The 17,253-nt window shown below is 43.7% G+C and overlaps 1 protein-coding gene and 1 long non-coding RNA gene across 2 annotated transcripts; one reads left to right on the top strand and one right to left on the bottom strand.

The window, feature by feature from the left end:
- The first annotated feature begins 1,986 nt into the window (after positions 1-1,986).
- On the top strand, positions 1,987-15,172 carry chp1 (calcineurin-like EF-hand protein 1). Its single transcript, XM_035394171.1, has 7 exons — positions 1,987-2,388; positions 4,765-4,837; positions 7,416-7,496; positions 10,158-10,285; positions 10,612-10,673; positions 12,242-12,364; positions 12,669-15,172. Exons 1-7 carry the CDS (start codon positions 2,322-2,324, stop codon positions 12,720-12,722), a joined length of 588 nt encoding a protein of 195 aa, XP_035250062.1. The 5' UTR covers positions 1,987-2,321; the 3' UTR covers positions 12,723-15,172.
- On the bottom strand, positions 14,597-17,198 carry LOC118214315. Its single transcript, XR_004762608.1, has 2 exons — positions 16,487-17,198; positions 14,597-16,175 (listed from the first exon to the last, which is right to left on the bottom strand). It is a non-coding gene; the product is annotated as an uncharacterized LOC118214315 (long non-coding RNA).
- Between the last annotated feature and the right edge of the window lie 55 nt (positions 17,199-17,253).

The raw sequence follows: 17,253 nt of genomic DNA, 5'->3' as shown, positions 1-17,253 counted from the left end.
GGAGGTGGTAGTGGAGGAACGGAGGTGGTAGTGGAGGAGAGGAGGTGGTAGTGGAGGAAAGGTGGTAGTGGAGGAAAGGAGGTGGTAGTGGAGAAGAGGAGGTGGTAGTGCAGGATGGGAGGATACTCCTGGGAGGCACCCCCTGTACTATGCTGGCTGAAACACATGCAGTCACTATCGCAGACCTGCTGAACGTTTCTTGGGCACCATTGGAGTTTTTTTTTTTTGGGGGGGTGGGGGGGCACTCCATGGGGTCAGGGTCAGCTCTGTGGGACACTGACTGACCCTGCCCCCCTGGAACGTGCGTCACCACAACAGATGAGCATCTGTGATCTAAACCGTAGCCTCACTTCTGTTGCAATCACAATATAACATGTTGGAATTGAGATTAGCCAAACAGGCACAGCGTGTGTATCTGAACATCAACAGCTGGACTATCAGCAAATAGCATGCTGTTCCTTAGCTCTTTGCACCTTCAGAAATGAGACTGCTGTAAGTTGGGCGAGACACAAGCAATGTCACCTGGGAGCTGAAACAAACATGGCTGACACACTGAACTTGGCAAGCTGTGTTTAATTTGTTCTGCATAAGCAGCGAGGGCATGCATTCCTGTCCAACCTGGTATACGGCTGACCTCTAACAGGCAGTGCTAAGCATAGGGTTGAGTAAGCCTAGCTGATGTCACAGCAGGACAGATGGTTAGCATTTTTGCTTTGTTTTGGATGGAGGAGGTCAGGTCCAGTCATGTGGGTAGTACTTTAAGTAGGTACTGTAGAACTTTAGAGGAGGGTATTTCTGGTGCCTGTAACGGCTCCAAAGGGGAACGGCTCCAAATTGGTGGAGTTTAGTGTAACCCTAACCCTAATGCCGCGTTCCAAAGCTGGATGTCTGAAGTTTCGACCATAAAGCGTTCCAGTGACCGGGCTCGGACAGATGACATTTAAGCAAAAAAAAGAAAAAAGAAAGAAAGAAAAAAGACCCAACCGGAGAAGCTGATGCTTGTTAGTGAGTAACTGTGTGTTTACACTCCTGTGTCTGCAAACATTACATGTGTTATTATCATGCATATGACACCTCTCATTAAAACTGGAGTTGTTGAATTTCCTAGTTGGAACTCTGACAGGAAGTAGTGTTCCATTGAACTTTTCCTCGTAAGAGGTTGTAAATTCCGACTTCCCGAGTTCTCTGGAACGGCGCATAACCCTAACCCTCCTTGCTAGATCACGCCCCCGGACGAGCTGAGCCACGCCCCCTTGGAGCTTGGCCCATGGAGCAGTTGCAGGCGCCACATGATATGTGAATACTTAGCCTGGGGTGTGCTGTGGAGTTTTGGTGGCTGTCTAGTGTCTACACGTGGTTTCAGAGCGGAACCATATTCATTACATTATAATGGCTATAGCAGTCATCAGTTGCATAATTAGGAATGCAGCAGGCATGGCGTTTTCAGAGGGGTGGGAGTCAGTATGACATCCAGAAGACCATTAAGTCTTTAAGGGTTGAGACATCTGAGAAATTGTTGGAGGAAGGGAGGGATTATTAGTGAATGGAAATGGGTTAAATCTCAAATCCAGCATACTGGAGAAACATCCATAATAATCAGCGGAACACTCATTTTTACAATACGTGACTACGTGCAGTGCACTCTACTATGCAAGCCTACTATTGTTGCAGTGTACACGTTTCTCAAATGAAAGGAAACACATGCCCATATTCACAGAATTCGGGATGCGGTAAATTCCGACTGCTGCGCCCCTTGAAAGAAGGTTTAGTGCTGCAAGGCTGTTTTAAAACTCGGGTCTGGGCCATATCTACCATGTCTATGATAGACTTGCACATATTATAATTAGCGTTAGGTAACATTGCAGCTCACCCGCTATTGCAGCAGGTGGCAGTAACGCGCCTTTTTGCCATTGAATCTGCCAATGGAATTGATAAGAGGAAGACAGAGCTCTTTGCGCATGCTCACAACCGTAACGTTTCGTCACGTCATTACGTCATCTAAACCTGCAAGTAAGAAGGGGCAGCGCCTGCTAAAACCTGAAGGCAGCCCAACGACGCCCAGTCACTGAACTGTACCAGGGACACCTCGGAACAGGCTGGAATTTTGGAAACAAAACACCAATAGAACATAACGACCCAGCCAACCGGTTACAGCTTTCACAGCTGTCTTGCTAGGACAGGCAGCGTACTTCGGAAAACCCTGACACTTGTGCAACCGCTTACCGCACGGTATTCCAGACAACCCCCTTCCTCAGGAAAGAAAACATCTTACATTCACCGAGAGGCAGCTTCCGTAACACACACCTTCAACTGAAATAACCATGGGGTCCAGAGCTTCAACTTTACTGAGAGAAGAAGAGATTGAAGAAATCAAAAAGGAAACCGGCTGTAAGTTATATTGTAGTAACGGCTAGGTGGCTAACTAGCTGCCTGGCTCTCTGGCTGTGTAGCGACTATTGGCTACTAGCTAGCTAGTTCCATGCGGAATGGTTTACTTGGTGCCAATCATAGGACTAACTCTTTGTAGCTATTAAAAATCGGAATGTTTCACTTTACACAGTCTGATTGATGGCTAATAATCTGTACATGAATGGAGCGTATGGATGACAAGCAATTCTAGAATTTCCACGAAACTGCGATTGATTAACTAACAATAATTTACGAAATTACCTACAATTATCTACTATAACGATAAATAGAAATATTAATATTTTTAGGACAAACCAGAATAATTGCTAATTAATGTAATGTTGTTTACCAACGTTGTGTGAATAAATAACGCGCTAGTTAAACCTTTAAGTTGTTTTAAATGAATTAAAAAGTGGCTGCTGCATTTGATTAGAGAATTGTGTTCTATGAAACTGACGTTACTTCAGGTTTATTTCAAAGCTGTGTGTTGCTCCGTAAAATCAGGATAGTCATGACCACCACATATGTTAAATTGTTAAAAATTACCCAGACGTGTCATTTTTGTAATTATTATGATACATGATACTCACTTGTCTGAGCACTAGCATAATTCGTATAATGCGTATCTTATACTGCTATACCTTCTCATTTCACTTGAATATATATATTATATATGAAATATATATATAATTATTAATGTACACACAAACACACACATGTATATATATATATCACTGACTTGCTTCAACGTTGCTCGCTTCATCGATAAAAAAAATATCATCACTTGGCCACTTAACTAATTGACTGATTAAATGGCGCCTTTTTATATTTGCGTGGCAGTGTGGAGTCTAACATTTCACTTGAATTTCATTAGGGAGTGGCAGGACTATGTGGGGGAACCACTGGGTGCCTGTCAGCTATCTTACGGCCTCATAGCATTCAGAAAAGAAAACGGCCAGCCATGAATCTCGCTGAACAGAAAAAAAATTAAACGCTGTGATCATGAGTTGAATTGTAAATTATGTGCCTACGGGCATTAAGATTGAGTCTGTGCATATTACAGCTAGCTTCATTAGAACCCCGGCGAAGGCCTGCTAAATGAATGCAACGTGATCTTTATTTTGGTCTTTAATTTATACTTTGTCATGCTAATATAGGGAAGTAATGCTTTTAAGAATTCCTTCCAGGGAAGTAATACTTTTCCCTCCTTTTACATATTATGACGAGAGTGAACGTAGATGCCTGGGGTTTTTCCATTTCAAAACTGATCCCATTTGCTTCCGGCATTGGAAAGTTGGTCAAAGGAATACAAACAAGTGCTTGAATCGCATTCATTGTGTTCTGTCTTCCTCTGGAGTGGGTTTGAGTGGGAAAAGCTCACCAGAGTTTGTTTTAACATGTACAGGAAATTAAGCAAGTTCAGACCCACCAAACGTACCAGAGGCATTCGCTTGAACGCCTCTGCTTTGTAAAAAAAAATTAACTTAATTAAAAGTCACTGTGTGACAGCAGCCTGTGAGTTTGTTCACCAGCTTCCCACTGCCTGGAAGTGAAGGCATCGTTTTGGGTTCCCTGCCCTGTGGTTTCAGCTGTAATATTTTACTTTTGAAGTGGCAGTGCTCCACGTCGCCCCCAGGCCACATCCTTTTGTTTGTGTTTGCAGTGTTGCGCAAGACCTGCTTGGCAGTGCTCTGGTGGTATAGTGACTTTGTGAGGATCCATCCCAATCTGGATTCCTGCATTTTAGGAAAAGCTCCCCCTCCCCCCAGTTTGCTCACTTCCACAACCCTTATCTAAGCTGCACATTTGTCAGGGAGCCCTATTTTCCTGTGGAGTCTGTTGCTTTTATTACTAGTTGTTCAGTTTTTCTTGAGTGTTGCAGCAGTTTTTTAAAAAAGAATCCCGGTAACTTGTCACTGAGATCATTTTCTGCTGTGTGTGTTTTCTGCTGTTAACTTTTTGCACGCAGCTGTGGTTTTGTTCTGTAATGCCCATGTGCTCGAAGTTGTACGTTTTTGATATTTCTTAAAATTGCTACTCTTGTCACTGGGCTGGCCGGCTTAATTGCATGGCTGAACATGAACTACCACCTGCAGCTAAGGCAAAGTGACAAATGACTCAGAATAATAACTAGCCTGTGTAAATGCACTGCTCATCACAGGGATGAGCTGCGTCGCATTTCAGAAGTGTCTGCGAAATGTCTGTCGAACTGTGTCACAGTGTCTCGGTAAGTGACAGACAGCGCTGAAATGCGGATGCACAGAAAGCACGAGGGCCTGTCGGGTCAAGGATTTTACACCGCGCTGCCTGCAGCATGCCAAGCCCTTATCTGTGTGTGTGTGTCTGTCTCCACAGTCTCACACAGTCAGATCACCCGACTCTACAGCCGTTTCACAAGCCTGGATAAGGGGGAGAACGGCACGCTCAGGTACGTCTCCTCCCCCCCACCCCCCACCCCCCGCCTCACAAATACACACACACACACACACACAGAAATGCACGCCTGCAGGCACACACACGTACACACACACACACAAACACAGAAAGCAGCACATGCACTGACCTGAGTCTCTTGACCAATTACTTATTCTTTTCAGCAACACAAAAAAGTCAATAAATCGCAAAGTACTATTTGTTGTTTTGTGCTTTTCAGATATGGAGATGCAATGTACAAGATGACTGATTTAATTTTTTTTTTTTTTAAACATGGCTGTCTCATGCTGATATAGTAAAAAAACACCTGAATAAACTCCCTGTTGTGTGTTGTGACGGTACAGGTGCTGTTGTGTGTTGTGACGGTACAGGTGCTGTTGTGTGTTTTGATGGTACAGGTGCTATTGTGTGTTTTGACGGTACAGGTGCTATTGTGACAGTACATGCTGTCACCTTGCGGTTAATTAATCTGTGCTGCTGAAACCTGAGCAGTTCCTCTCAGGCACACATGCATGCTTGCACTGTGCTGCACCTTCCTTCCTTACATACGCGTATCTTTGTTCCCCGGTCATTTCTGCTCATCTTTGTGGAGAAGCCGGTTTATCATTTGTATAAGACGTGAAAAGAATGTCAGTGGTCTGCAATAGGTTTTTGACAATAATCACGATGGCTGGATTTGCTTGTTAAAACCTTTAGACTTTCTTTATTTTCAGTGGGAATAAAGTAAAACGTTTCGAACCTTTCCTATTCTGTAAGCATTTGTACATTTTTGTAGTATTTTGTTCATGATTAGCTTTGCCTGCCTGTTGAACGGTTGCACTTTTGCGCGAATAGTTGACATGGAAAAAGTATTATACATCAACCAATGAGTTGAAATATTACACATCAACCAGGGAGTTGAAGCATTACACATAAAGCAATGAGCTGAAGAGGTGTATGACTCTGTTGGTGACTTGTGTGATTGTGATCAGGTAATGTTATTTAAAGCAGGGGTTCTGTGTTGAATACAGGCTTTGGTCTGTGCACACAGACAGCTGCACCCCTTGTTTGCAGAGCTTTGTCCTTGGCGGCCCAGTAAAGTGTGCTGCTCTTTACTAACTGTGTGTGTGTATGTATATGTGTGTGTGTGTGTGTGTGGGGGTTTCCTGAAAAGCATCATTTTAATCTGTTTGTAGTGTAACCAGCGGGCCGAAAGCTGATGTACTTTTCGGCGTTGCTTCTAAGTGCGGTTCGACTGAACTTAGTTGTTGACCTCCAGCCATTGTTGAGTGTCGCAGGCATGTTGAATAAAAGGACAGACAGGTCTTTGTTTTGAGTCTCAACAGAGCGGATTTTACCTGGTGACCGATACAGGCGACGCCCATACCACCCGACCACGCTCAAGCAGTGCTGTGTTACTCCTGTACAATCAGAGCGCTTTACCCTGTCCTGTCCTTTCTCTGGGGTGTCAGTAAGGTGTGTAAGAGGAAGCTGGTGCTATTGCACTTCCTCCTGCTCCTCTTTCAAGGTGACTGGAATTAATCATGCATTGGTTGCCACAACAGAGGGCAAGGATGCTGGTTCCGTGCAGATTAATTTTTCCAGTTAGCGATGCTTCAGGAATCTCAGGATTCGTAGTATTGAATAGCATTCTGTTTGCTGTTTCCTTCAACAACTGAAGCAAGTGTGCATATACACATACACACACGCACACGCACACAAACACAAATGCACACACTCTCCTCTACTTACTGTGAAACTGAAAGTTCATCATTTTTGAAATTTCTCCTTTGTGAAACGTGTAGTCTTTTTCCAGGGAGTACTGTTGGCAGTGTTAAGCTCATTCATTTGTCTTGTGGTTTTATTTTACTATGTTGTTATAATGGAAAATAAACATCCTAGATTGTCATAGCCAATGAATACTGGATTTGAGACCCTTAAAAATCAACCTTAAAAACATCTTATTTACTGTTAAATGGCAGTACAGGGTGGATGAACCCTTCTGAACCCTGTGTGTGTGTGCCCTTTGCTAAACTCACTCTCTGGGTTCAGCTCAGCAGTTCGGTACTGTGTGGTTCCTAGTAGGGATGGTCTTTTCAAATAATTAGATTACGGTAAATCTGGTTTCAGGAATTATGGAAATTTCTATGGTGCATGGGAAATTGGATACTGTTTATATTTACAGGCAAAACTGTATTAGTGTGCAGGTTAATTTGGCTGTTCAGTTCATCTGAAACTTCCAGAAAAGTCACTACCCATATACAACATGGCCATGTATTCCAGTTTAAAATAAGGCGTTTGTAAAGACGACTTTTTTTTTTTTTTACATTGCTAAGTAAATTTATTGAATGTGATACATTTGTCCAATGGTTGATTGCAATAAATGCAGTTATATGGCCAGTAAAATTGATGATTAATTCTCATCACAACTATTAATGTCATGGTAATATATTTGCAGCTTAATTACTGCTTTGTGTTTATGGAATTGTAATTAAGTTTCAGAGTACCCAAATATTGCAGCACACGAGTACTCTCAATGCTATAAATCAGGTGCAAACTTTGACGTTATTTTTCCTCTTCTTTTTTCTCTGCAGTCGAGAGGATTTCCAGAGGATCCCAGAGTTGGCCATTAATCCTCTGGGTGACAGGATCATCAATGCCTTCTTTCCAGAGGGGTAAATAATAAGTGCTCTTTATCTGAAACCCAGCAGGACCTCATCTGTCTGTGATGTGTGATGTGTTGTTTGGGAGTGGAAGTCAGGCACTGGGCTCTGTGCTGCCAGGGTTCTGCTTCTGAAGCAGGGCTGCACCACAAGCCAGTCTCAGAATAATTTAATTAACCATATCATTTATGAACATGAATAATGCTCATGTTCAATTTTTCTGAACATGAATAATGTTAAGAAGACTCTTCGGTGGTCTCTCATAGGAGTCACAGTGTGCAGGGTTCTGGGTCTCAGGGACATATTAGGATTGGAAAAGAAAAGACTCGCACGCTCGCTTGATGCTCCAAAAAACAAATAGTGGCGTTTATTTGTGAGAACAGTTAACCTTTCGACCGCAGAGTTTTTCCCCAGAACGCTCGTGTATGAGTCAGCCAGCATTAGCGTGCACAGGTGTTTAGGACATAAAGCCCGTCTAATTGGTCGGAACAAAAACCGGCCTGTACCCCCTCCCTCCCCCCCCCCCCCCCCGGCTCTCCTCTGATAATGGAGTTACGCGTCTCAGTTTTAGATCCCAGCGCCGCTCAGATATGTTTGTTGGGGGACAGCGGTTGTTGAGCGGAAGAGGAAGTGAAGTACACAGCTGAGCAGCAGTGACGCAGTCGCTTCTCGGAGGACTTTAGAGGTCATTTTTCTTCTTCTGGGCCTTCGTGAGGTCCTTCGTGCGGTCTGCTTAAAAATTCATCAGAGCTTGCTAACGGAGGGGAACCGGTGCCAGGTCCGGTTTATCATTAGGGCACACGCAGCGTCACTGTGTTACTCATTGAACAGTGTCAGTGGAAATGCGTCAGCCTTGTAACACAATGTCCCAGCATCATAACATACCATCTTTTTTCCCGTTTATGAACCAATCTGCTTATTTTCACAAAATGTGGTGTACATCTTAAGTTAGATTTATTAAATAGAGATTTTTATGTGCAACAATATATTTACCGGATGCCAGTGATTTTTACATTCCCACCATATAAGTAAATATTGCATGTAATTACATGTAAGGCTAACAGTTAACAGGACAAAACTGTATCAACTCCTCATACGTCCAAGACACAATTATATTTTTACGTTAGTCTTTGTGGACTACTCAGAAATAAAGGGCATGCAGCCTCTTTAACTGGTTTAAACTGCTCTGCATCGTTTATGCCATTCTCCTCGGATAGTCTCCGTGACAGAGTAGCTTGGATCTGCGTGGATAAAAATGCATGGAAAATGTCCGTCCTGAATTTCCTGAAATGCTCATTTCATGTGACGAACTGGCAGTCTGTTGGGTTTCCACTAGCTGCACTGATGTTATGGATCTTGGGCTAAATCTAGCTTTTTATGACTTCCTTTAAAGATGTCTGCTCATCCCTGTCATTTACTGGAGTCTCTCTTCAGTCACACTGTGGGATGATGTTTAGTTGAATAGCAACCAGCTACCAAGCAGTTGATTTTTAATGATTTGTTTTTCATTCTGTCGAATGTTGTACAATGTCTTAAGTACTTTCTATGGTCAGCTTTTTTTCCCCCCATGTAATTTACTCAGTTGTTTTTGTTGTAGTTTTTCGAAGGCTGAAGTACAGTTAACTTATTTTTGAAACATAGGTCACTTGTCTGAAATAGAATTTTTGCCATGTCATTAAATTCCCCCCCAAAAAAACCCATTGTGTTGGCTGTATAAATTTAGCTGAGGCTTTTTAACAGCTTGTGATGCTGCTTGCTTCTTTTCTCCAGTGTGGTTTGGAGCAGACTGTAAAGGGCTGTGTTGCGTAAGGTCCTTTTGCTGAGGCTGTTGAAAGAGTACAGTGGAACAACTTTTATCCAAAGCGACGTACAAAAGTGCATATCAAGGTCATTAGGACAACTACGAAACACAGGTTCGATAAGACGCATTACTCACTTCGTACAGTTATTCATAGCCAAGAACACACTCCAGTTCACACGGTGAACATTATTCTGACCTAACGTACGCTAACAGGCTACAACATCAGGACGATAATACAAAGATTAGGACGATAATACAAAAATAGCCCTGTTCGGTGCAAACGATTCTGACTGCTTCTAACCAGAAAACCTTCAGCTCGCAGCTTTAGTGGGAATTGGGGAAACCTCAACCTTTTTTTAAAAAATTTTTTATTTTACTTTCCTGCTCCTTTCACCGTGTCACTGTGTTACTATAAGGGCAGTGTGCCCTGAGCCAGCCACCGCGCTCTTCGCCCAGGGATTGCGCAACTTCACTCTCTCTCCACTCACCGGATGAGTAATAGGAGCAGTGTTTTATCAGCGCGTGGAGGGAGGTGCGATACAGCTTATCTGAAGGAGGAATCGGCTAATCCCCTTGGTCTGCTTCCATCATATCAAGATATGGGGAAACATTCACTTCCAAAGCTAAAGATTGAGAGAGGAGTTGAAGTTGTGGAAATGTTCTATGGCCCTTCTTTAAGAGATTCAAATTAGGTGTGCGCATGTCTGTAAGCCCATCATGTGCGCGCACGTGTGTGTGTGTGAACGCGTGCATCTATGCGCACCGTGTGTGTGTGTGTGTGTGTGTGTACGTCCATGTGTCTGCGCATCGTCTGCGTGCGTGCATGCGCGCACAGATGTCCATATGCTTACGGTGCTGCCGCTGTCTCTCAGGGAGGACCAGGTGAACTTCCGGGGGTTCATGCGGACGTTGGCGCACTTCCGGCCCGTGGAGGACAACGAGAAGAACAAGGACCACGCCGCCAGCGAACCTCTGAACAGCCGAACCAACAAGCTGCTGTGTGAGTCCGCTGGCGGGACGGGGGCACGCTCTCTGCACACTGTCCAAACTGTCACACAATCACTACTGAGAATTTAAACCAATGGAGTTCTAGAACACTGACTTAGCACTGCCCAAACTGTCACACAATCACTACTGAGAATTTAAACCAATGGAGTTCTAGAACACTGACTTGGAACTTTGAAGAAACATTCCGAAAAACCTACTATTCAAAGGGTTAATAGTTAAACAGTATTAATTGTTGATTCTGTGTCTGGTTATGGATCGGTATTCCCTCCTGTTTTTGTGTCCGGGTTATTGATTAGCGTTCCCTCCTCTGTCCTGCAGTTGCTTTCCGGCTGTATGACCTGGACAGGGATGATAAAATCTCTCGGGACGAGCTGCTGCAGGTGAGCCCTGTTCAGAGCTAACGGTTCCCACTGCTTCTAATCAGAAAATCTTCAGCTCACAGCTCTGGGGGGGAGTTGGGGAAACCCCCAACATCAGTAACACCAGTCTAAACCGGTTTCAAACGGGCTGCTGGGCAGTCCTCGTTAGCGTGCGGTTTCAGTGTTTACCCTGAAGTTCTCGCTAAACCCCGGCGTGCGCTCTGCTATGAAACTCTCTCTGCTGCCCGTCGTTTCCGTCTCCCCAGCGTCTCTGAGGAGGATCACACACTCGCCGTGTTTCAACAGGACGAGCCGCTCCTGCAGCCTGTCGTTTATGGATTTTGAAACTCGGGAACAGCTGCGCGTTAAGTAGGGCCACTGATCACTCACGGGCAGTTCCTGCCTTGCTGTCCCGCCCGTGAAGATGTTTTAGGGTTAAGCCTCCGGAGTCCGTCTCTTGCGTCTCAATAGTGTCTTTCACTGATTTAGGGCAGCGTGGTGAAACTGGACACTTTCATCCCTGTTCTGACATCAAAGCTCTTTCGATAAGAAGTACAGATTAACTGGGCAGTTGCCAACAAAAAAAAAAGAAAAAAAAAGTGGTGTAAAAATGAGACAATGGTTCTCTTGGGCCTGCGAGGCCACTGTGGGAAAACAGGTTTGGGGAAGTAACCGGGGCAGTGAATGCTGCAGTCTCTCGCTCTCTCTCCTCCGGGCTTCGGGCTTTGTTGTGCGAAAGTGGGAGAAAGGTGTGGTGACGCCCCAGGGTGAGGCCGGGGCCTCGGGCGTGCCCAGCGCTGCTCAGCGAGCGCGATTTAGCAGGCAGCACTTAGGGGCTCGCGCTGTGGGCTGCAGCGCGCGGTGCAGCGGGCTTTGTGGGTAAATTATTTATGACTTGTTCTGCGGAATCCTTGCTCAGGAGGAACGGGGAAGTGCGGTCATCGGAGAGGTGTCAGACTTATCTCTGTTTTTTTTTTTTTTGGGAGTTGTTTTAGTCTACTCATCATGAGCGGGCCCTTCCCAGACTTACTCACCTGCTGTGTGGTAACTGTTGCCGAACGGACGTGGTAGCAGGAAATGTGTTTATTTTTCTACGGTTGTGATTTTTATTTATTTATTTAGTTATTTGTTTTTGGTCCCTTTCCTTCCTGTCTCTCCCGCCATCTTGGAGGTGTGACAGGGGCCATTATCTGTAATTACGCCGAGCCCAGAGTCATCAGTCACGAGAGCTGGAATTAACTTTCCGCTCCTGTATTTTCCTGCTACCACCTGCTAAGCTCTGAATATAGCTTATCGCGCTGTTGCTCCGACTTGGTGCTGTCATACATACACTTGTCCCCAGACACCGTCTCTGTAACCCAACACTGGGTCTGAGTCAGACTTGATATTTGCAGCCTAAGAGCGAAGGCATCAATCTGTCAGATTTACGGTGGGGAAAATATTTACAAATGTGCCCCGTGAAAATGCGATGTGTATACGGTAATGAGTGGTATATCCAGAACAGCGGGCGGTATGGTGATTTTTGTGTTTGATAGGCATTCGCTGTGCGTGCAGTGCAAACCCTGACTTTCAGATTTACTGGCTCCCAGGTCCTCAGAATGATGGTGGGTGTGAACATCTCGGACGAGCAGCTGGGCAGCATCGCTGACCGGACCATCCAAGAGGCTGACCAGAACGGGGACAACTCCATCTCCTTCAACGAATTCATAAAGGTGGGACAAGCAAGCTCAGCCACGGCCTTTTCCTCTCAAAATGAAAACACTCTTACGCCCCCCCCCCCCCAATAGCTGTAACTTACTGTGGAAAAAAAGTAACAGTCTCTTTTGAGGGGAGTCTCTATTTAAATGTACAGTTTTCTAGGATTTGGGCCTCCAAATGTTTCTTTTCTTCTTTTTATGTTGATGGTACTGCCACACAGAACCTGTTTTGCTGCGTCGTCTGCATGAGGGCTCAGTGTAAGACTGCTGGTGTTGTATCTGAAAGACTGACGGTGTTTTAATGGTCTGCACTCTTCAGGTGCTGGAGAAAGTGGACGTGGAGCAGAAGATGAGCATTCGCTTCTTGCATTAGAGAGACGCACTGCCTGATGGGACACTCCCGAGCGGAGGAGAGGCCCCGTCTCCCGCTGGAACAAGATCAGCTGCCCACCCCACATCCCCCCCGCCCTTTTTTTTTCCCCCCACTCACGGGGGTTGGGGGAACAAGCTTTACCACACATGCTTTCTGACCAAGAAAATGGTAGATAATGTTGGGTCTCTTTTTGTTAGTGTTTTTAATAACTGACTTTCTGCCCTGCACTGTGGTGCAAAACAAAGGGAATAATTGCGTGCCTTGGAGTGTTTTGTGTCGTCACATTGGTGGTCCCTAGAAGAGGAAACTTGCAGATATTCCAGAAGGTTCCATTCTGGGTGAATGCAGTTTTTTTTGTGGTCAGCAGATATGGTCACATCTAGATGGAGGGCTAAGATGGTATCGTTCATCTAAAATCTTAGACTTGTGGGATGTAGGTAACATATGAGCAAAACAAGACAATGGAAAAATGTCCACCTGTCTCACTTTTAAGTGTCTGTTCTCTTTAAAAAAAAACCAGCTGTATTTCTGTGATTCTCTAAATTTTAAAATATACACCTGTCACAAAAGTTGGTTATTTCAGGTTTAAAAGAAAAAAAAAAAAAGTCAGTTTAATTTCCTTAGAATTATAAATGCGAAATGTTTTTCATTGAGTTGGCTGGCCTGCTAGTTGATCGCTACAGTATATGAAACAACTGGCTTTAAAACTGTGGCTAAGAAAGCTATACATTTTACAATGGGCTGTAGTTAGAACGATACAAAAAAACCCCACATTCCTGTTTGAATATGTATGAGGGCAGATTACTCAGGAACCCCCACAGGTTTTTTGATTTGCACAAGAGATCATCAAACTCTTTGTAAATGATGTACGCTTTGGGGTTGGGGGAATCATAGTATATTCTCAGAAAGGAAAGGGGTGTGTATGTATGTGTGTGTGTGTGAAAGGGCTGGGGCAAACCCTCTCTCAGTTCCCCCAGTTTCAAGAATCTCAATGTTAAACAACAACAAAGCTTTCAGTAACTTTGTTTTGGTTTCCTGGTTTTGCGCTACCTCCTGTTATTCGGGAAATTACACTGAAATAATGGGCACAATGAAATCATGCTGGCAGAAAGTTTATTTAAGTTTGTAAGCTAAACAAAACAAAACGTATCAGTCCCTGATTGAAAGGAATCGCGGTTGCTGTTCGGATCAGTAGTCATTTTAGTATTATTTAAATTGTAATTGCAAAAGTTAAAATGGGCTGTTGGGCTTTTGCCGACTGGGAAGTTCTCCACACCCCTGTGGCTCTAGCAAAGGACATGGCGAGAACAAAAACAAGGAAATTAAAACAAGGAAACTTTACAAGAGCTGTTCCGGCATTGCACCATGATGACTCGTCACTTGTTACATTATTGCGGGCTGTTGACTTCTTCCGGCATCTGGCCGTAGATTTGCTGCTACCATGGGGAGTTCAGTGGCCATTTTCATTTGTCGTGCTGACGATCCTCGCTCTTCTGACTTCGAGCAGGCTCATGTTTCCTGGGTTCTGTCGGTGCTGGGCTTCCTATTTAATCTGCTTCTGTTCCATCGTTTTAGTGCGTCACAAGTCGTTTATTTCAGAGCGGTCTCTGTTGCCGGGAGCTGTAATCGTTTTTAAAACCCGCTCCAATCCGTCATCACATTCCGAACTCAAAATGTATTATTACTCACCTGTTCCGGCGTCTGTTTGTGGACGAAACTGTCCCTTTTCCTGGCTATTCGCAGGCGTGCCGTGTTTCTTTACCACGGCTCATTAGTACGAGGACACCGATCGCCCGCCTTGATTGGTGAACTTGCAGGTTAACGGGATGCCAGTCGAGTCGAAATTAACACCCCGTTTTTTTTCTTTCTGAGGGCAGCAGCAGGCGTGGTAGCACTGACTTCCAGGATCATGTGACGTTCTCAGCCTCTGGGCCTGTGGCCATTTGCTGGATAGACACCGCGTTCTGGCCAACAAACGTTATCGCCCAGTCTAGCATGCAGGACCGATTTCTCCCCAGTTGTGATCAATCATGGTACAATGCATTGTAATTAAGAGCGAACGCTATGTCAATGTTAAGAATATATACATTTAGTTTTTATTATTATATCATCAGCTTATTTAGTCATAGGTACTTTTAACATGGGTATAACTGGGGTTTAGTTTCTTTGTGTGTATATAGCTGTGTAAGCCACTGGGAAAATAAAAATATAAGACAAAGAGTTACGAGGCTTTAAAAAAAATGTGTTTGTCTCCATTGTTGATGACCGATGTTTTAAGAACGACCAGCTGCACTGCACCAATAGTGTTGAGTATTGTGATTATTTTTATCAATCAAAATGTGATCAGTACAGAAAATGTGGATACAAATCTCTATTCTGTGAAATGTTATGAAAAACCTTGCTTATGCACATAGATATAATTGAACTAAAATAAAGTGCCATGTAAACTCTTTCCTGCTTTGTCATTCACATCGATGCATGGGTGTTCCAGTTTCTCTCTCAAGCCCATTCAAACTTAGGATCATTTTGGTCAATGTGAGCATAGTGATGAGCACACTCCCTCACTCCTGTATACATACTGTGTATTGCCTGGACCAGCATCAAATGTGTGTATATATATATATATATATATATATATATACTATAGCCACACAATTTAAAGTTGTAATAATACAGACATAAAACTCATAATTAAGTATAAGCTTTTCGTGCAAGTTACTTTATCGTTCTCATCACAGCTCAATTCAACAAAAACAAGTTTGAGCAGCCCCGAGACAATTTTACAAGGCTTGCCAAAGTATGCAGATATGAGACTGCCTAAGACTACCAAGTAGTGGTGGAAATTAGCATGTAATTCGCATGTATGTAAATCAGTTGTCCAGTGTGAACTTTGAACTGCAGAATCAAGACATTGTAGTTCTGTTTCAGGAGTTGTAGTTCTCCGAGGAAAATGACAGCAGCAAACCTATGCAGTATGCAATCAAATGGTCAATGTGAATGTGTGTACTGTAGCTAACTTTTATATATTGTCTTAAACACAGAGCAACTATGACTAAAAATAATTGTGACCTAGATATTATATAGAAATGGGGCCAAAACTTTGTGTCTGTGTTCCTTTTCCAGAACTCAACTGGTTTTCTTTCACAACTTTGAAGCCCATCCACCAAATCATTACCTTGTATTTTACCCGATTGCTTTACAGAGGTGAAAGGTATTCACTTTGCTCGTTTGAGAGAAAAAATGCCATCAAGAGCAATGTACATGTAGTTTAATTATAGGCTGTTTTATCCTTTTTTCCCAAAATGGCAGCCTAACCTCTGGCAGTGCTTTATACTGCTCTTCAAAGCTCTTCCATCTTGTTCAGCTGTCAGCATTTCGGATATGAATGCAGCTCTATGCTGACGGCTTGAATATTAAACACCCTTGAAGAAATTGGAGCTCTAAGAGATTGGTCTGGGGGGGGGAGAGACAGAAGGAGACTATCAGCTCTCATTCTCTAAATACCTCCATACCTGTACATGAACATATTTTCTAGTTTGCCAAGGGATCTAAAAAATAAAAATAAAAATCCACAGTACTTGAACAAGTTGAACATACGTGCTATATTTCTTGTGTCCTGACAACAAAGCTTAAAATAATGACTATTATAATGGCCGAGACGATGCATTTGAATATAATTACTGTATCTGTCCAACAATTACATCCCGGCAATATTGTAATAAAATTGGTTAGTGAGAGTACGCGAGAACGTGGGTAGCGTCGACCTGCTAAACGCCCGGGTCCAGGGCTGCCAAGCCCTAACGTCACCTTGCCTCACGGGCACGAATCAGTACAGCTACGTACCTACACAACAAAGGACTAAGGACTGGAGAGGAGAGGAGAGACTCGTGATTAACTCGTACAGCGAATTCATTCACAAACACTCTTGTTGGGCTTCTTACGCTTTAAATACCCCATGTGACATCACGTTCTAAAATTACCGCGATGCATAGGCTAACTGTAGACAACAATATAATTTACGTATTTCGAGAAAAAATTGTCTTGCGGTTCAAAAGAAAGAAGTGGTCGCCTAATCCAATATTCACTATACATTTGTTTAATTTTACAAGCTGTTCCATGATATCAGTCTGATACTTGATATCAGTTGTTACTATAATTTCCTACATAGGCTAGGATTATGGGAATTAGCCTACATTTGCCCAATAATTGAAAGAACTGAAAAGTTTATATGCTCAATCCCAGCAAAATGTTACTTGAAACATGTAGCGCGCGTTCTAAGGACAATAGTCTATTGTAAACGTGCTTGTTAACTTGCTGTACTGTAGCCCATGCACCTCCTTCGATTTTCTGCGGCAGCGATCGACTTTGCCTTTCACCTTCGGCTGCCTGGAGAAGATAAGGTCGTTTTCTCGCAGCGGAGTTCGACCGCTTCCGCGATACGCACCGGCTGTAAGTTAGGGAATGCGTCAGAACAGTTCGGCCGTTGGGAGGCGTCTATTTGGGTGTCTTCTCATTTAGTTCTTCCATCAGT

The sequence above is a fragment of the Anguilla anguilla genome, chromosome 1 (genome assembly GCF_013347855.1).
Source record: "Anguilla anguilla isolate fAngAng1 chromosome 1, fAngAng1.pri, whole genome shotgun sequence".
In the NCBI taxonomy this organism is placed as follows: domain Eukaryota; kingdom Metazoa; phylum Chordata; class Actinopteri; order Anguilliformes; family Anguillidae; genus Anguilla; species Anguilla anguilla.
The sequence above is the reverse complement of the archived record's forward strand: the minus strand, read 5'-3'. Positions and strand labels throughout refer to the sequence as shown.

Excerpts from the sequence above, each read along its gene's own strand:
- chp1 (XM_035394171.1), top strand. The coding sequence starts at position 2,322 with ATGGGGTCCAGAGCTTCAACTTTACTGAGAGAAGAAGAGATTGAAGAA. Across the intron at positions 10,286-10,611 it reads CCGAACCAACAAGCTGCTGT|TTGCTTTCCGGCTGTATGAC; the intron begins GTGAGTCCGCTG and ends TCTGTCCTGCAG. Across the intron at positions 12,365-12,668 it reads CCTTCAACGAATTCATAAAG|GTGCTGGAGAAAGTGGACGT; the intron begins GTGGGACAAGCA and ends TGCACTCTTCAG.